The sequence below is a fragment of the Schistosoma mansoni genome, chromosome 5 (assembly GCF_000237925.1).
Source record: "Schistosoma mansoni strain Puerto Rico chromosome 5, complete genome".
Classification (NCBI taxonomy): Eukaryota; Metazoa; Platyhelminthes; class Trematoda; order Strigeidida; family Schistosomatidae; genus Schistosoma; species Schistosoma mansoni.
This window is the reverse complement of record NC_031499.1, coordinates 556,419-577,510: the sequence shown is the minus strand read 5'-3', so window position 1 is coordinate 577,510 and position 21,092 is coordinate 556,419. Positions and strand designations below refer to the sequence as shown.

Here is a 21,092-nt window from a genome sequence, read left to right as displayed (position 1 = left end):
CCGCCCCATACAGTAGAACTGTCTTCACATTTGTATTGAAAATTCTATTAATTTCGCCCGATCGTGATTAAAGGGGGACGCATATTACAAGTTTTACGGCTGCCTATTCACACTAGCAACAAGTGCTAGTATCAATTTAATCTTATAATTTATCATACCTCTGTCTGTCCCACGACTAAATGTTAAGCATTGTTAATCCTTTATATCCAAATGCCTTGTTGCTCCTCAGTTTTTTTCACATCAGAATCTTGCTCTGAGGGAGAAGTTGAGGAATTCCTGACATCTGGAACAAACTCGACGTACGCACTTTCCCAAGGTCATAGTTCCCACCAAGCGCTCCATAAGTCTACTTTATAACAACTATAAACTTAAAAAATTGCATTGCATAAATACTTAGCACGACCAAAATCCTAATACAATTTTTGCCGAGATTGAATCTGGATGCGATGCCACTTTGGAAAATATTTTGAAGACTACACAGTATTTCTGAACGAATGAACTGTTATTAACTTTCATAGATTATATTTACTAAACAACCCTGCTTGGGATGCATACTGTGAACCAGTAAATGTTGTAACTTGTAGATCATACCTGTAAAAATGGCGTGTACCTGCCCTTGCTGAAATATATTCTATTAATATTATTACATGCTGTTACGTCCAATTATGAGTTTTTGCCCATTCCAACTATTGAAGTACTGGCCGTCGATAATTCGCAAATCACGAACCCAAGTAGGCAAGAGAAACAAAACTCCAAATTAGATACCAAGTTTATTCGCAATTCACAAATAATCGACCAAAGTCGTTCTAACAACAATAATTATAACAATTACAAAACAAACCTTCAATTTTGTAGGTTCCCGGAGCAAAAACTCCCAAATACCAAACCAATGACAAAAGAAACCAAAATGTCCGAAAAGAACGATATAAACAAACAAGTCCAAAGGTTAAGTAAAACAAACACATCCAAAAACAGTAAAATTGATGTACAGTAAAAAGGTTTTAATCAGCCAAATGTCTTCAGTTTTCCCGTAACACTCCCGACCAAAAGAACCTTGGTTCTTTTCACAGACAAGTAAATAGGTAGCAGGGACCCAAGTATATTTCACAAACAATCAGCAACAAGCATTCAACACACCAACAACCTCGTGATCCCTAGGACTTACACCAGTACGCCCAGAGATCCGAGTAGCTACCTACCATCTACAGCTTCAAGAAGACACAGTTTTCTAAGATCTCTCACTAGGATCCCCTTTCTTGTCCTCAGCTCTACCTGCCTCACTAATCTATCCTTACCTGGTAACACTCTCTGTACTAGACCTAAGGGCCATTTGTTTTTCTCGGAGAACTCAGAACATATCATTACTAAGTCACTCTCCCTTATGTTCCTCTCGAGTTGGGTCCACTTGTATCTACGCTGCAAAAGCGAAACATATTCCTTAGACCAACGTCTCCAAAAAACTTGTGCCAAGTAATTCGCTTGCTTCCATCTCTTAGAATGCCTGTCATTAGATAGAACGTTAGTAAGTTCTGCGACGTTCTCTCTCAATAGTAATAGTTTTGCTGGTGTTATTGCATCGAGATCACTCGAGTCGTCTGTAACCGGGACCAAAGGTCGATTGTTAATTATACGCCCAGCCTCTATCGTGAAAGTTCCAAGGCATTCGTCTGTTAAAGATTGTTCCTTAACAAGAGCACCCAATACTCTACGTACAGAGCGAATCATGCGCTCCCATACTCCTCCCCAATGACTGGCAGCCGGAGGACTGAAATGCCAGTCAATCCCCTTTCTTAGCAAATCAGAGTGTATGAGTTCCTGCACCCAATCCTGAAGACATTTTCTTAGCTCACGTTCAGCCCCCACCAAATTTGATCCATTATCACTGTATATCTCTTTTAGATAGCCTCTCCTGCTGATAAACCTCATCAATGCCATGATGAATGAGTCTGTGGTAAAACTATATGCAACTTCCAGATGCACAGCCCTCAACCTTAAACATGTGAATACACAACCATATCTCTTCTCGGTACTTCTACCATGTTTAACCATAATGAGTCCAAAATAATCAACACCAACTGATAAGAATGGATAGTCACCATCTTCTATTCTGCTCGGAGGTAGTGGTGCCATCAGTTGTTGGATGGGGCGGGCGTTCCCTCTTTTACAATAAACACAATCCTTTATTACCCTCCTCATGGCCACACCACTCCTCAACACCCAAACTTTTTCTCGAACTGTTGCCATTACCTATGTGGCCCCAACATGTCCTTCCAAAATATGATAATACTGTAGAATCAAATTTGTAATTTTATGCTTCGATGGTAATATTATAGGATGCTTCCTCGACTCGGGCCAGGAACTAATTTGAAGTCGGCCACCGACACATAATAATCCGTTTATCATCATTGGATTTAAAGTTCGTAACGGTGAATTTGTTATTTTCACCTTGCTAATGGTATCAGACGACAATATTTCAATCTCTTTCCGAAATAGTATGCGTTGGACATATCGAATTAGATCTAAACAAGCTAAATTTAACTCATCAACTCTGAGCCTACCCATCTGTAGAGACAGATCAGTTCTACCAGAACGCATTAACAATAAATATAGCTTAAGTCGGGTCAACCATGCAACAGCCTCAAGTAATCTAGTCCAATCTGAATAATAATTGATAAGTAGATCGACAGTGGATTCTTCAACCATCGCATACGTGGACATTTCTTTCTTTAATTCCAAGAGATAGGGTTCAGGACCTTGCATATCAGTAGCAGGCCAACACTCCTTCGGCTTCTTGAGAAAACGTGGACCCTCCTCCCATACCTTGACATCATCGATGTTAAACTTAACCCCTCTGGATGCAAAGTCTGCTATGTTTTCTTTAGAAGGTACGAATCTCCATTGGTCCACCTTAGTAAGACTATGAATAGTCGAAATCCGATTTGCTATGAATGTTTTAAACTGGCTTTTCTCATTTCTAATATGGTGCAAGACAATCATGGAATCCGTCCAAAATTTAACCTCTGCAAACTTAATATCTAATTCTGACTGCAGCTGGGATCCCACGCGAGCTGCTAAAACTGCTGCCGTGAGTTCCAAGCGCGGTATAGTTTGGACCTTTAACGGGGCTACTCTTGCCTTAGCCGTAACAAGACGAGAACATACCTCAGTGTCAGAAATGTAAGAGCGGACGTATGCCACTGCCCCATATCCATTTTCCGAGGCATCACTGAAAATATGAAGTTCCAGGAGCGAACGATCTGATTGCGGAAACAATACACAACGTGGAAAACTCACGTTCTCAACCCTCTGAAATTCACTTAAAATCTCTAACCAGCGTTTGCTCTCCTCATTTGGAATCCCTTCGTCCCATCCTAGTCCCAATTTACCCAAACGTTGAAGTAACTGCTTCATGGGAAGTATAAACGGTGCTAACAATCCCAAGGGGTCGTAAAGTGAGGCTACACTCGATAATATACCTCGCCTAGTGAGGGGACGTTTTGGTATGTGGACTTTAAATTCAAACGAATCAACCATAGTATTCCAAAATAATCCCAACGTGCGTTCCGTAGGAAGTCTTTCAAAGTCAATCTCTCTTACGGCTTCTGCTCTCTCTTCTGGATGAATTGATTCGAGAACTTGCAAACAGTTACTTATCCACTTCGTTAGTCTGAACCCACCTTTTCTGAGAAGCAAACCAAGGGCCTTTGCCAGCTCAATTGCATCCTGTACATTATCAGTGGAGGCTAAAAAGTCGTCGACATAGAAACTCTTATCTACGACTTCCTGGATATCTCTATTTAATTCCTTACCGAATATACCTACCGTCTTCTTAAGAGCGAAACTAGCGCAAAAGGGGGGGGACACGGCTCCAAACGGATGAACTGTTAAACAATATTCCTTAGCCGTTCGTTTTATATCACCGTCTTCCCACCACAATAGACGAAACGCTCCCCTATCTTGTCTCGGGATCCTTACTTGAAGAAACATCTCTTCGATATCAGCAGCTAATGCTACGTTACCTAATCTGAATCGTAGAAGTACACCAAATAAACTATTTACAGTATTTGGCCCACTTAAAAGCTGGTCATTAAGAGAAAAACCTTGATAGACAGCTGCACAGTCAAAAACAATTCTGAGTTTTTCACGCTTTTTAGGGTTGATAACGGGATGATGAGGAATATACCAACAAACAGCATCACGGTCCTTGCTAGCTTCAATGATGTAGCCCTTACTTAAATGTTTATTCGTCACAGCTTGATATTTCTGCAGAAGACTATTATCTTTCATAAACCTTTTCCTTAAACACTCTAGTCTGCGTTCAGCCAGTTCCAAATTATTCGGTAGACTTGGCCTATCATACTTCCACGGTAGACCAACTTGAAAATGGCCGCCTTCCAGTTTAAAGGAATTACTAACTATTTCTAGAGCTCTTTTATCTTCGACAGAATATCCATTACGAGACGTATCTGTATCCTCGAACTCATGATTATATAATCTTTCTATATCTCGCAAAATATCATTAGAACAAAGGCATCACTGAACTTGATGTAGAGACCTTGATGCCCCCCTTTGGGACCTATAATCATCCAACCGAGATGGGTTCGCACAGCAAACGGATGCTTCCTGTCCCCCAGACGTTGTTCCAAGACCCAATGTGCATCTGGAGCATCACACCCAATCAATACCCCTACAAAATTACTTTGCAACCTCGGAAGGGTTATGTCCTTCAAATGTTTCCACCTTTTCAGTTGGGGTTCGGTTAAAGGTGCTGCATGATCAATCGGAAGTTTCTTGGTCGTGTAAACTTTGTTGATCCTTATAGAACCCCGTTCATCTAATGAAAATACCTCTAAATTTACCTCCAAACATTCACAATTGGTAGCTCCGTTCACAGTCGCCACCCTTATCGAAGTCTCTTTACCTTTGATACCCAACTGATTAAGTAATTCTTCATATACAAGAGAAGTGTCTGAACTACTATCTAGAAGTGCATATGTTTCCAAACATCCTTTGGGACTGTATAGTCTGACTGGAACGATACCCAAACAAACCCTTGAGGAGTTCCAATCCTTAGCTAGGTTCACCACATGGTTATCAATACCATCAATATGCAATAATGAATTATGCCTAACCTTGCAGTTCTGAACGTCGCACTTGAAGCCTGAGTTGCATGACATAGCTATGTGACCTTTCCTCAAACATACGTAACTCAGACCACGTCTTCTTATCTCCTGCCTCCTTTCTCTTACATTCATTTTTGCTAACCTTGAACAATCTTTCGCCTCATGATCACCTAAGCAGATTGCACAACTTGATATCTTGACTGAGTTATTTGGGTCTCGTCTAATTGCATGAAAGCGTGGTCTCCTATCAGCTTGGCCTTCAGAATTCCCTTTATCGAACTTTGAGTTACACTGTACTAATCTACCATAACGGGTTCGGGCAATTCTGGCCCTCTCTTCTAAGAAGACCACAAATTCTTCGAAGCTCGGCTCTTTCCCATGCATCATGATCTTATCAGCGACTTCAGCCCACTTATTTTGCAATTCTAGTGGCAGACATGAAACCATTACCTCCAAATTAGCCGTAGAATTAACTTCAGACATGTATCCCATTTCCTTCAACGTTATACATACATTACGTAACTTAATAGCAAAGTCAGTTAATACGTCAGCTGACCTTCCGACAAATTTATAGTTTAATAACTCAGCAACAAGGTGCTCTTTACCAAATAAATCATATAAAATTCGCTTAGCCCTATCATAGCCTGAATGACTGGGCAAAGAAATGCAAGATTCAATTGCCGTTCTGGCCTTTCCTTTGCAATAATATAACAAATACGACAGCAACTGGCCCTTACCTGACAGTTTACTCTCTATAAGGCTATTCAACTGACTAATGAAACGGTAATACTGACCCGGTTGTCCATCAAAGTACATCATATCGATCGTAGGTAAAACCATGTTACCGACCAATGTATGTAAAGTGTCCTTCAGTTCCTCAACCCAATCGATTTTCAAGATGTTACATACCTCTCCTGAGTGATTATTACCCCCAGTTTCACAATCCAAATAATTTTCCACTTTAGCATTAATTCCACATTTATCTACGGGCAATCGTTCATCGTCCTTGCATTCTAATTCGGCGATATCAACCTCTTCTTGAAGATCTAACATCTTAAGTTGCCGTTCCAATTCAAGTCTCTTTTCTAAATTCATTTTCCTCAGTAGTGCTTTATCTAACTTTAATCTAGAAGTACTTAGCTGGCTAGAGGACATACTATTAAGACTAACATCATCACATTTATCATCGTTAACGTCATACATACCACAAACAGCTCTGGAAATTTTACCGTCCAATTCGTCGTTTTCCCTCTGTCTTTTGCTTCGAGTTTCCATAGTACACATTCGTTCAGTAGAACCAGAATTTGTACCCAAATTACTGTCCAGACTAATCCAAAGTGTGAACACAGAACCAATAATTGAAGAACCTTTTGTTACGTCCAATTATGAGTTTTTGCCCATTCCAACTATTGAAGTACTGGCCGTCGATAATTCGCAAATCACGAACCCAAGTAGGCAAGAGAAACAAAACTCCAAATTAGATACCAAGTTTATTCGCAATTCACAAATAATCGACCAAAGTCGTTCTAACAACAATAATTATAACAATTACAAAACAAACCTTCAATTTTGTAGGTTCCCGGAGCAAAAACTCCCAAATACCAAACCAATGACAAAAGAAACCAAAATGTCCGAAAAGAACGATATAAACAAACAAGTCCAAAGGTTAAGTAAAACAAACACATCCAAAAACAGTAAAATTGATGTACAGTAAAAAGGTTTTAATCAGCCAAATGTCTTCAGTTCTCCCGTAACACATGCTTTAACACTTAGAAGTTTGTATAGAAGTTGCTTGCTCACTATCACCTGATTCCTTTCTCATGTCGTTGTCTTGATTTTCGAATCGCAGAGAAGTGGCGAAGAAGTTATAGAGGAACCAATTTCGTTGGGTTAGAGAAGGAGTTACAATTCCTATTGCCAGACCTGAAAGATTATAAAGTAGACAAAGAAATGAATCGACGGAGCATAGAATGGGACTACAATACCACCCACGCAAGTCATCGTGCAGGAAAATGGGAAAAAATCATAAGCGTAGGTCGAATTTTGAGTTCCGTATCTAGTGAGCAAATCACGTCTTATGAGACACTCACCACTTATCTGATTGGAATAGAAAGAATACTTAATGACCCAGAACAACTCGAGACATTGTTGTAAAATCCAAACTAAGTTTGGCTGAAGAATAACTGTTGGGAATAAATAAGAGACGCGTGCTGCCCAATCGAAATCAGAACAAGGTGATTGAGGTAACAACGGTTCTAAATTTCATCATAAATACAAATGTACAATTTTATCTAAACAAATATTACCGCTCAGTTATTCAACCAATAATTGTTCCCACAATAATCGATCTAAATTACGATAAATATACAAATTGATAAGAAATATAAGAAAATTACTGAACGCATCAAAAATTAAATGTTATTCTTTCCTTTCTGGATAGATCAAGTAAAAATCCGTTTGTTGCTTTATAACACGAATCGTTTCCAATTCTGAGAAAGTGCTTCAATTCACAACCAAAATGCACGTTCCCAGTCAAATCAAGCAACACAATCAAAGAGGGAACAATCAATATGGTCGCCGCCAAGATAAAATATCAATTAAAACAACATAGATACAATTCACGAAGAAACATAGAAACGGTGAAAGCGACAGAAAAAATGAGAAAACTCTTATGAAATGAAACATTAAAATCTCAGTTGGCATCAAAAAAATTAACAATGATCCACAAATTAAGAAACCATTAGGAACAAGTTGCAAATGAATGCATGGAGGGATTTTCACACACGAAACCTTCAAAATGGATCTTACAATTGTCACCTAATAACTTACACTTATTAAGAAAACCTCACCTTCATCACATCGAAATCAATCCATGTGAACGTTATTCTAGACAATGGCGACATGCATAACTGTTGGCGACTACGTTTTAGAGCCGATGAATAAAGGAATATTTAGCACTCTTGAAGACGCGAACAAAGTGTACACGAAAAAGGAGAGATTTACAAACTGGCGATCTGGTCTTGATCATTGAAAATACTTATGTAAGAAATAGCTGACCTAAAAGTCCAGTAGTAAATGCTGATCCGGGAGATGCTTTAGTCAGACAAGCAAAGACCAGGACACCAAAAGGTATAATTGCTGGAAATTTACGTAAAATTTGCTTATTAGAAGGAGCCGACGATTTAGTAGTACAGTGTAGAAAGACTTTCCAGAGTGACTGTGGCATAATCATCTCTGAATGTCTTTATGCTAAATATCTAATCAGTGAGAGTAAGTAAAGATATGCTGTCTTTGTGGGTCAGTGTTGAGTCTGTTTTACATTATGTCCTCATTCACTTCTTGTTGGGGATGTCAATTCCCTTGAACTTAATTGATAAGTGGCTCAATTTTGTAATTTTATTTTGGAAATTTGAATTTAGCTGTCTTCGCGCCAAACGCGCTCTTTTCACCTTCACGTCATATTTCCCACTTATAAACTATCTCAAACGCTCTTGGTCCATTGTTTCTTTATGTGTGCTATTTATTAATGATGCCCAAGGACAAATTGCTGCTGTATATATACGCTTGACTTTTTCCCTTATGTGATTGCTGTGCTTCTGGCTGCTACGGAATATAACTTCCCCGCTTCCGACTTGGACTTCTACTCTAGTTAGCTGGGTCTGGGTCGCGTCGGAATAGCTAGCTTATCGGTCCCTGGTCACAAGTCTTTGTTCCGTTCGCTACTAGTGAATTCGTAACGCTTCAGATATAACACTTCTCTTCCACTGTTTTATACTACTTCTTTGCATTCAGTAAATAGTTGTGTTCCCAGCAATATTTACGCTTATGTTGTAACGTGCCGTGTAAAATTCTGAAACATTTACACATAACGTTCATTGTATTCATCATTGTGATTTTTTTATCTCAAACACTAGCAGTTACCCACAATTTTGTGCATTTTGCTTAACCTTTGTTTAAACGCAACAGCTCTCATACTGTCTGCTATTGGTTCGGTTTCGCTTGTTGATAAACTATAACTAGGTTCAAACGTAGTTGTCTTTTGCACCATCGTATGTTGTAACCCTTTATGTTACTATTACACGAAAGGACGAGTTAAACGCTGTAGACACCCCCACAAGTTGATATTTGTAACTAAATTTTGTATATTATTTAATAAATAAACGCTATTTTAGGAGATTCATTGTTTTGTGAGCTTCGATTTTGCGCATATAGCAATTAGGTGACTTAGACGCTTAGATAGTCCTAGCACCGACTTACTACACATAAGGGCTACATGCTGTCATCTCCGCTCGGTATTCACTCCTTTGGCTAGTTAATTCTTTATTGCTTCCCGGGCTTTTGAGAAGACTTTGCTGTATTTCGGAGTGCTGAAGGCGTTTCGCAAGGTGTGGTGGGTCGTCTCAGGTCACTAATAATATGGTTACCGACAGACATCTGAAATTTTGACAACTAGTAGGTGTTATCATACAAGATACTAACCATCCGCAGCTTTCTTCATGTATACTGGTGGAGCAAGACATCAATACATTAGAACCCATGCACGCAAGCAAAGATATGAAGGCCCCACATTGCCTTATTTAGCAAATTTACGCTGAATAAATGTTTCATGCCATTTGTCACCCATCAGCAAGATGTACCAGTAATTTTGAAGGAACTGATTCTCACTGTGTTTCGATCTCATGTAACCCAAAGTCAAGACCCTTTAGTAATCTGACGTTGAAATACAAGATAGAACGGCTTCGTCAGTCGCTACATGACACTTAAGCAACCTACACATTACAGTATGTAGCCCCGAGAACTTGGAGAAACAATTAAGTTATTTTGTGCTTCTTAGCAGTTATCACCGGATATCCAACCATCCAGTAAGATTATGAAAAGTGAATGCAAACGAAATTGGTTAATTACGTGATGGATTTGTGACTAAGAAGACTAATTTACTTGTATTTCAAAAAAAAGAAGTTACTAAATGGAAGACAGTAAATAAAATATAGGAAGATGTTAGACAATGACAATCGTATCCTTTAAACTCACGATACAAACACATTAGGAACAAAATCAAATTAAAGTGCAACTCTTGACTACCTTGAAATGGCTAGTTTTTTAATGAAGAGCATAAAGGAAGCAACAATTATAAGAATTGAGGTGTTTTTATTATCTTGAACTCATAATATGATAATGTGTTCATTATAAGTATATATGAGTAACGATGACCGAACGAAGGCAGATATACATGTTGGGATTATGCTAAAAGATACATTACAACAATGAAACCGACTAACACAAATAGACCAGAAGGGAAATAATCACAGGATAGATATAAAGAAATGTGCACATGTAAACCATCTCAATAATACTAGTCTAATTCTGCAGCTTACATAAGCAAAACACACGGGGAAAATAAGCAAATGTTATGAAATTAAAGTAGGAATTAGTATAATGTCCAGATATACTTATATATTCACATAAAAACTTAATTTTTATTACGCCGTAGTTGCCGAGAAACACGATCCAAATTAGATTTGACATGTTCCCTGGTCCGTACACGTGCATCGCTAGTTTCTAAATCTAAGCCCAAACGAACTAAACGTGGATTAGCTAGTATTAATTCGGTCAAATTTCGTTCAATTTTTACACCGAGTACAGATTGACGTTGATTGGCTAAATGCAAGTCGGTTATTCCACTTTTTTCATGACTTATTGACTCTAATAAACGAACGAGGATAACACCTGAAATATTTTTAAAAAATCATGATAGATAAGTAGTTTGATTAATTAAAAGTAAAAAAGCAACTATTTTCAAAAGAAAACCAGCGAAATATAACATCATCGTTCGTTTTGTTCATTGACTACAATCCATTCATATTGAAATGCCTACTAACTCTATATGAACATTGAGTAGTCTATAGTTCCAATCTTTAAAAGCTAAACAAAATTCCCGAGTCCAGTCCTTTCTATCTTGGTCGCGGGGACATGTTGGATAAAATTATCTACTACCTGCTCTTGCTTCTGCTATCAGTAAAACGCACCACACAAAAGATATGACAACAATGAGCGAAAAGTCATCTTACTGCGAAACATGTTGTTTATTGGCTTAAGACATTACCAGACTATCAGAACATTTTCGTTGGGGTTAGATATGGTATTCTAGGTAAAGATGACAAATTGGTTGATAAAATTGCGAACCTTCATAGAATGAGGTGGTTGGGACATATGTCAAGTATGTCCAGCCACTACTTTGACAGGATGTTTTTACTGGTAGAGATACAGGTTTGACCAGATAAAAAATAGCACCAGTCCATCACGTCACCAACTGTGGGACTTGGCTATGTTAGTACATACGGACCAACTGCTTGGGTCCCACACGACAACTGTGATCAAGGTTTGGAAACATATTTCATGACGGCTTACAATGGCTCATATGCATTTACTCTTCATCTTACTCTAGACCATAAGCTAAAGTACTATACTATATATACCTTATTATTCTGCATTTTCGAACCAAATTCTCAACATCCAGTCTTTCGCATTACCGGTGTAGCACGGTAATTAGAGTCAATGCACATTTGTGGCAGGATCTACATTATGACCGACTGACAGAAAACACTTGCAAATCGAGTGAAGTTTAAAAGAAAAAACTAATTCTGGAGAATTGAGTCATAAAACCAAAAGACTACAATTGGTTTATGTTCATTATATAACTGTATCTCAAAGTCTAAAATCACGTTCCAATGAAAGCAACATTTGTAACACCGAACGTAAACTTGTGGCTGAAAGGAAACCAATATGAAAAAAACTTATTGTTCCTAATGGGATAGTGTACAATATACACATAAACATATAATCTGGAATCAAAAATTAAGTGGTTACATATTTTTGCTATCGATTGATACTTGCATTTAACAAGAACAGTATAATAACAAGCATGTGCCTGTATGTATACGTTTATATGCATTATATGAATATGTACAGGGAGATCACATGTAAATGTTGACAAATATATATGAAAGTAGATTTTATAGAATACCAAAATAAGGTTCAATTAACGTTGAAATAATATATCTCTTTTAGGGAAGTTTTTAATAGCAAACTGTAAAAGGTGATGAATGAATATTTAAATATACATATACCTTTAAAAAACCCTTATCATTATTCCAGTAACATGGAACAGAGTAATGACTCACTCAGACCTGGGAAAGGATGGATTGTTAAACGACGATTATCACATAAACGGAAGCTTCGTAACTAAACTATTTAGCACATAGAACACAATCTCAGAAATATGTATGTATACCAACTTAATCAGATGTAAGATGCTTCGAATCCGCTATTTCATTGTGGCATTTTGGCACATACTACACTCCTATAATTCCGGCTAAGTTGTGACAATATGTTTACGTCTACTAATGCCTGAATTTATTCTTATGAGTTGAGGCATGTCAAATTCCGCTTGTAATTCTAATATTTGTTCACGGTAAACATAGTGTTTTCGACTAACCAGTCAAAAAGTTCGACTCCAAATTTAATACTTTTAATATAGTATTTTTTTGCAACATATCAAAGAACGGTTCAACCATTGCGTTTGTTAAACGTGTTGCTGCCATATGCAGTTCAGTTAACTGGGTATTCTTTGTAAGAGCGGCACATAAGCGTTGAACTACTTCAGCACTTATTGTTTTGATATTATTTAAATTTAATCTAGTTAATTCTTCGCTGTTACTTTCCAATTTTTTTATACTACCCTGAAAGGAATAAAAGATAGAAAGAAAAATACAAAAAGTTTAACGTGAGCAAGTAACAATTGATGAATCCAGGTATCAAGATACGTGAAATTTTGAAGGAATAAAGCAGTCTTCCCTTTTTGAAATAGTAGTTTATTTTTAGGTGAGAGTAGAATTGAACCATAAAAATAGACAATTATACACCGTAGGTTACCAGATGGGACCTACATGACTGAAAAACACCTTTATAGAAAATGTATTGGTGCCTACTAGATTGAATTTTTAAGTATTGAAAATGCAAATACACGAACAAGTTTTAAAAGTAAATGAATTCCTGGTTACTGACCACTAAATAGAGGGTCTAATGTCGACTAATCATGATCTTTTTGGGATAGCAGTGTTAGCTATAAGCAACATAGAATCTCACACACGTGAAGCGCCTTCAGTCGCCACACGACATCATGATAAGACTACCAAGATGGATGGAAAAGTAGTAGTAATACTAATGACAGAATGAAGAACATGATTTCGACACGCTGGATCAGCTAGACAGTTCTAAAATTCAACCAACTCAATTGGCCAACCTTTTGTTTAATTTCTTAAGGAAGAAGGCACACGCTATTGGTTGAGAATGATGATTTATTTTCTAAGCGAGAAAGTTGTATATTTATGAATAGGTGCATATATTCTCGACTCAGTTTTAGTTAAGAAGGCTTCTTCCTCACTCTCGGTTTTCTCACTCAAATAGCTGATTTGGGGTCGCTTATAGGAAGTTTTTATGCCCAGCAACGAGATCAAAGGATCAAACAACATAACAGATATGAGAAAAAACGAATTTGCTGGATAAGTACAAAGCGATTCTAAAACTCAGTATCCAGAAGTAGACAGAATAAACGTATCTGGACCATTAAGGTAGATTCTAAGCTATCAATTAAAGTCTGTAACCATTGATCATGGTGATCGTGCATACCCGAAGAACCCAGTATGGAACTACCAATAAGGCTTGGTTCAACAGTCAACGGCTTTATGACGTCAACATGGTATCCTTTGTTGAATATATATTTCTTTAATTAGTATGGATACTGTACATAATACCGGAATTGATATGACAGTGTCATACAGTTTTACAGGCCAGTCGGCCAGCTAATATCTCAAAAACTGAAGAACAGTCTATTCACTCCCTTTGTTAATCAACAAACTTATTGTAAGCAGAAAAGGCTTGGATGTATAACTGGACACTAATCCACCGCCTTTGATATAACTAAACATCCTGAGGACACACTTCAAGTAACAACTTGAAAGTATAAAATGTCAATCATTTGTGACTGAACCAACACGATACGACAGTAAAGGGTTCAGTACGAAGGGCTAAATTACAAGGCGCAATCAGAATAGAGAACGATGGTAAGTAGTCTTACGTGAAGGAAAAATTGTTTAGAGCTCCTCAGTTTTTAAATGATGTTAAGCTATAAAGAAAAAGGATTAACCAAGTACAAGAAGAAACGAGACAAACCTCAACATCTGTCATATTAGGTGGTTCATCTGGCATGACTTTAGGACGTTCAGCTTTAGCCACACCAGAGAATCCACCCATTTCCAATTTACGTCCTTCTAAACTAGCGTGGAACTGTACTTGATTCAACATCCCAGTAAAACCCAGAACAGCAGCCAAATCGACAAGTTCATCTTCAGTAGCATTTTCAAGAGCCTTAACAAAAATATACCATATTTATAGTGTAGGTTCACAAAGGTTATGCTACTTGATACAATACCGTTAAAATTTCATTTATCAATACAATAACAAATGGAGGTAAAAACCAGTGATCAATAGGGGAAACTGTACAAACACGTCGGTTATTCTTTCTTGTTCATTTTATGTAGACAAGAAAGGAATTATGATCGACATTTGCAGAGTGAATGGTGTATAAATAAAAATAAAGCTTATAAATATAAAACAAAGTATTTATTCACCAGATAATTTAAAATATTGTTAGCTAACAGTGACCGATCGTGAAAGTTTAAATTAACCGTTAGATAACTTTTGTTTCCTGCCACAAAAATAGCTTGTTAAACGGCAAACAAACCTCTGAAGTTTGAACGGAGTACGAGGAATGACTTCATATTTACGAAACACAATGTTAGAGTTCGTAGGGTGACCAGCAGAACTCCTCGTCAACCGGTACTAGTCACCGATAATACCTAACTGTAGCTGATTATTTTTGAAATATTTAGGTTTTTCAACTGCTACAGTTGAGGATATTATTGTCATGATTATCACACCCAAGACATAATTAAATGGGATGTTCGAATAATATGTACGGAATACTAGGGCATATTATTTATAAACTAAGACATTCAGTGTCCAACAGTGGACCCCTGAAAACCGAAACAGACCGACATAATCATAAGCAAAGTTATGTGAACAAATAATCTGAAAGTTTTGTCCGAAAAAGTGCTAGTACTTTGAGCATGTAAAATTATCAGCTCAAGAAATCATCACCAGTTTTTCATCTTAATTTTCGAACAAATATAATTCCAAAAATTACAAAATAACATCTCACACAAAAACAAACCGGAAACGGAAGGATAGAATTGACAGAATTACCTACTTATTGATACTACAAGCATTTCTATTGAGTCTTAGTGTACGTTTTTGCAACACAACAGATAAAATCGTATATATAGTTTTGTACGTATAAAACCAACAGAAAGAGATATGAAAAACCTAAAATAATCTTTGAAACGGAGATTCGCTGCATTGCATTAATGCTTCAGACATAACCTTGAATGTGTTAAATGAAATTATATGCCTATGTTAGCAGTAGGAAAGCATTCTGATGCGAGTACAAGTTTTATCAGTCAGTTAATTAGAGAAGTACTGGGTTTTGAATAAAGCAGCCTAAGCGGCAGCCAATCTTACTAAAATATAATACCTCACCGGTCGACAGAACAAAACTCGAGCACCTAATATTTTTTTCACTGAATAATTTGTCTTTTTACTACCAGTCGAGTCAGAGCTTATGGCAAACTGTCATCTGATTTTACAACCTCAAGTGGTGTCCGACAAGGTTTTCCACTATCCCCATTTTTGTTTAACTTCATTATAGACCTATTACTGGAAATAACACTCTCCTCGACTGGATTTTTCAGGAATTGATCTCCTACCAGGAGGTCCACTTATCGACTTAGAATACGCAGATGACAGTCCTATTTAGTGAAGACGCTGATAAAATGCAGTCTTTTGGTAGCACTCAGTGACAATACAAGGATGATTGGGATGTGTTTCTCCCCTTCTAAATGCATATTGTTACTTCAGAAGTGGCCTGTGTCAACACCTGAACTAAGGATAGGGAGTGAGGTAGTCAAAAGCGTCGGCAAGTTCACTTATCTTGGAAGTCTGATCAGCCCTAATGGGTCGATTTCTGACGAAATCTCTGCACGGATTCTAAAAGCTCGTTTGGCTTTTGCCAACTTACGTCACATATGGCGAAAACGAGATATCCGTCTATCAATTAAGGGACGAGTATACTGCGCAGCAGTTCGCTCTGTTCTACTTTACGGCTGCGAAACGTGGCCATTAAGGGTAGAAGATACTCGTGGGTTACTAGTATTTGACCACAGATGTCTTAGGAATTTCGCTCGCATCTGCTGGGATAACCGGGTAAGTAATAGCGAGGTTAGACGCAGGGTATTAGGGAATGATGGTAAATCAGTTGATGAGGTGATGAATCTTCATCGACTGAGATGGTTGGACCATGTGTTACGTATGCCTGAACACCGATTACCACGATGCAATGCTGACTAGTATTGGGGATGGTTGGAAGAGAGTTAGTGGCGGCCGAACCAAAACGAATAATCAGTACTTGAAGTCACTAACTTTTTATCTGAGTCATGTTGGTAGATGCAGACTACTTGGTTGGAGTCCGCGTGACTATCTAAACCAATGGTTGGAGACTGTGTGACATGGCTCAGAATTGGTCACAATGGCGTCGGTGTATACACTCTGTCTTCCCTCAAACTGTGAGATTAAAATTGCTTGATACCTTTCTTCCTGTACTATCCTTATATAAAATTGTTTATATATTACCACCATTAAATTAACTACTTCTACGAAGTCGTTGTTCATCTTGTTATGCTAATGAATTATGGGCCACCAAATGCCCTGGTACAGCCGAGAATGGAGAGGGCCAAACCTCTTTCATGAAATGCTCTCACATGGCCACGCGTATACAGCCTCTACCAGGGAAGTCCTACTCACTGCCTTCTCGTAGCGGGGGTGTTGTTTACGAAATTGAGAGGACGAAGAGCGAATGTCCGACGCTTCAACCGGGCTGGTGGACACAGAAAGTCCACCTAGGGGAGTTGGAGAAACCTGATTCCCAACCAATGGTGCACATGGGCTTCAGTATCCTGAGGGAGCAAATGGCGTATGAACCAATCGTCAGTCACCGGCTGCCATGGAACTGCATCTCCTCACGATGCTACACTGCCTTGTGGATTAGGTTTTTAGGTTAAAGGCTCCAGGTATGGTCCCCTAAGAAAACCACCTGTTTCAGTTTGGGCACCCGGGCAGTATCATAGCCCACACAATTAAATGAAATGACCTATTTTGTGTGGCGCATATATATCTGGTGCCCCCTTGTACCAATATTTATGTGTTCAAATAAATAAATGAGGTATGGCAACTTGGACCGATGCATATATGTGCCTAGTCCTACGTTGTAGCTGACTAACTGACATTTTTACTGAAATTATTATTTTAAGGTGTTTTAAATTAAAAACATGAAGTAACCAGTGTACATACCTTATTTACATCATCATCAAACTCTACATCGAAACCCATTTCAACCAATTCGTTTTGCGTACTCGGTGACATGATTTGTTTTGGTGTATAGACTTTTCCCCTTTTCTTTTTTTCATAAGGTACAGCTTCTTCCCAATCCTTTTCAGCTTTGGCTTTTTCAATGAGATATCTATGCTCCGGAAGACAGCAAAAATTTTGGAAACCATCAAAATTTTAGTAAACAACACTGCTGCTTATACAAAACAAAAAGTTCGATCATACCTACTGTATTTGGTGTTCACATGAATATGAATAACTTTGAAAATTGATCGCGAAATGTGACTCCCATAGCTCATCTTATCTTAGAAGACATTCAAATATGGGAAAACAATGTACTCACTTTATGTCTCCATTACTTTACACGTTTGGAGTGGGAACGCGAGAACGAAACCACTAAATTGTTAATTGAATTACAGTACTTAAAGTAAGTGACATCTAAAGGACTAAATAAGTAATCCAGAATCATAAGTAGGGATGGATGGTGACTAGCAGTATAATGCAAGTCGCGAGTTTCGTCTTTGGGACTCATAATTTAGATGTTCACTACGAGACTTGAACCCAATACCGTTCGCATCAAACGCCATTGCGTCATCTACTTAACCACTGGGTCTAGATAGCCACTAGCCTGTGCAATAAAGTGAAGTTTAATTCCTGTTGTTTGGATTTTCCGATTGACTTTTAGTACTGCAGTTGATCAGTCTTATCAGCGTATGTACTAGGTCCCAGTCCCGGAGTGAACATAGACTCTGGGATGCAGGTACATCCAAACGACGAGTCTCAATTAGGACGAAGTGCGTGTTCTGGATTTCACTGTTAGCCACTATCCATCTCTGTTTATAATGCTTGTGACTCGGGGCGATATCAAGGCAATCCGCGCAAGACGCACATATGCCAATAAGACTAATCAATTGATGCCCGAAACATCAATGGGAAAATCCAAACAACAAACACAAAAAGGAATTAGTCAAACAGTTGTAGATCTATTCTTCAGTGAAGCTAAATACTTGATATATGAGAATTCAAAACAAAATGACTAGTAAAAGCTATACATCGTGTTGTCTATCAACACTAAACGTCCCAGAGACTTCCACGTCGTGCATTATTTGCCGACTTTGGGACTGGTTGGAAAAAGCGGAGAGGAGGTCAGTGTATGACATGGTGTCGTGGCATGAAAGAAAGCTGCAAAGGGCTAGCTTCTGTTGGTCCTTCACGACTCCCTGGCTGGGGTCCGAGAGATGGTGCAACACAGTGGCTAGAGACGTTATCGGATATGGCTCAGAATAGAAGCCAGTGGCGAACCTGCTGTAACCTTCTTTTACTTTCTTCATAAAGAGTGGCTATAACTTTCCTACCTCAGAGAGCTCTTCTGGTTGTACATTTCAATCCGCCTTATCTTTTCATCCCTTCTCTCCCTACTTTCATTATTTTGTGTGGCGCATATGTATCTGGTGCCCTTTTGTACCAATATATATGTTTAAATAAATAAATAAACAACACTAAACGACATCCATTTTATTTATTGGTTTATTTAAATACATAAACATTGGTACAAGGGGGCACCAAATACATATACACCACACAAAAACAATGAGACCAATAGCAGCTATCACTGATTTGTGTGAGGGCTACAATACTGCCCGGGTGCCCAGACCGAGACAGGTGATTTTCTTAGATGGTCATACCCAGAGCTTTTGACTTAAAGATCTAATCCACAAGGCAGTGGAGCAACGTAAGAAGATGCAGTCCCATTGTAGCCGGTGACCGAAAATAGGTGCATACACCATCTGTTTGGAATCCAGGTTTTCCAAATCACCTAGGTGGATACACTAAATCCACCAAACCGGTTGAAGCGCCGGACATTCACTTTTCGACCTCTCAACTTTGTAAACAACACCCCCGTAGCGAGAAGGCAGTGTCCGTATATGCGTGGCCAAGTAAGAGCATTTCAACAGGGAGAGCGGACTTTCCTCCCCTTCCACTGTACCAGGGCATTTGGGGGCTAAAACGATATCCAAGAACTGATGCTTCCCCAATGAATTTGGAACCGCAAACATTGACTTGAGTTGGTAATCACTATCAAATGCCCTCGTACAGCCGAGAATGGAGAGGGCCAAACCTCTTTCATGAAATGCTCTCACATGGCCACGCGTATACAGCCTCTACCAGGGAAGTCCTACTCACTGCCTTCTCGTAGCGGGGGTGTTGTTTACGAAATTGAGAGGACGAAGAGCGAATGTCCGACGCTTCAACCGGGCTGGTGGACACAGAAAGTCCACCTAGGGGAGTTGGAGAAACCTGATTCCCAACCAATGGTGCACATGGGCTTCAGTATCCTGAGGGAGCAAATGGCGTATGAACCAATCGTCAGTCACCGGCTGCCATGGAACTGCATCTCCTCACGATGCTACACTGCCTTGTGGATTAGGTTTTTAGGTTAAAGGCTCCAGGTGTGGTCCCCTAAGAAAACCACCTGTTTCAGTTTGGGCACCCGGGCAGTATCATAGCCCACACAATTAAATGAAATGACCTATTTTGTGTGGCGCATATATATCTGGTGCCCCCTTGTACCAATATTTGTGTTCAAATAAATAAATAAATAATATCGACTTAAGAACTTAGTACCTAGCTAGTTTTTATTGAAGCTGAAACGCTGTCAAGCAGCGCTCGACAAACAGTTAGAAGAAACTTCATGTAAATGAACATTTGAGTCCGAAAACAAAGCGCATGAACAATAGTATGAAAGCTTTTATTTTAACTGAGATTAACCATTATTAAAGAAGTATGGACAAGAGTTACCTCAGTAACTTTTCACGATCAAAAGGTCCAGTTGGGGTTTTGGTAGTTTGGTCACGACATCTCTGTGAAGGAGGAAGCAGTGAATTATCCGGATCAAAGTCATCATTAAGCTGCTCTAGCTCCTCTGGTGTAAGCTTAGACAACAATTCATCAATATCCTCATCGTCGTACGAGGTAAGAGCTTTACCAAAAAACAACTTGTTCGACATCGTCTAAATGGAGAACAGAAATAAATTGCACTTGGAAACTTATAAAGACCGCTGTACTTGAAAACCGAATCGAGAAGAATTGGTCAAATGAATCTTATCATAATGCGCTTCATGCCCTGATCTCAGTATAACTAGTGTCTTGAGGTCATTTCGTCTTATTAGAATGCAGTACTTTGTTTTAGTTTAGTCTGTGTGAAGCGCCTCATAAAATATTGACACTATTTCGTTTAATTTATTGAAGTGCGTTGAGATTAATGTCAGGATCACCTTTAGCCTTGAAAAACGAAATAGCCAAGTTTTCCAGTGACAGAAGTAAAAGCATAACACTCGTGGGTATCACATACGATTTTCCTAGACAGAAACTACCAACATATCTACGTTAAAGGACCCATCAACCACACTA

General features: G+C 38.6%; 2 protein-coding genes across 2 annotated transcripts; one reads left to right on the top strand and one right to left on the bottom strand.

Annotated features, from left to right (window-relative positions):
• Window positions 1–7,073: 7,073 nt before the first annotated feature.
• Smp_124140 (hypothetical protein) lies at window positions 7,074–8,154 on the top strand (the record flags this gene model as incomplete). Its single annotated transcript, XM_018797555.1, has 2 exons — window positions 7,074–7,154; window positions 8,014–8,154. The coding sequence occupies 2 exons, from the start codon at window positions 7,074–7,076 to the stop codon at window positions 8,152–8,154; spliced, it is 222 nt and encodes a 73-aa protein (XP_018652585.1).
• Window positions 8,155–10,593: 2,439 nt separating this feature from the next.
• On the bottom strand, window positions 10,594–20,694 carry Smp_003710 (putative tropomodulin; the record flags this gene model as incomplete). The annotated part of the gene is made up of 5 exons (XM_018797554.1): window positions 20,481–20,694; window positions 17,646–17,814; window positions 14,355–14,549; window positions 12,619–12,862; window positions 10,594–10,850 (listed from the first exon to the last, which is right to left on the bottom strand). Exons 1-5 carry the CDS (start codon window positions 20,687–20,689, stop codon window positions 10,594–10,596), a joined length of 1,074 nt encoding a protein of 357 aa, XP_018652584.1. The 5' UTR covers window positions 20,690–20,694.
• Between the last annotated feature and the right edge of the window lie 398 nt (window positions 20,695–21,092).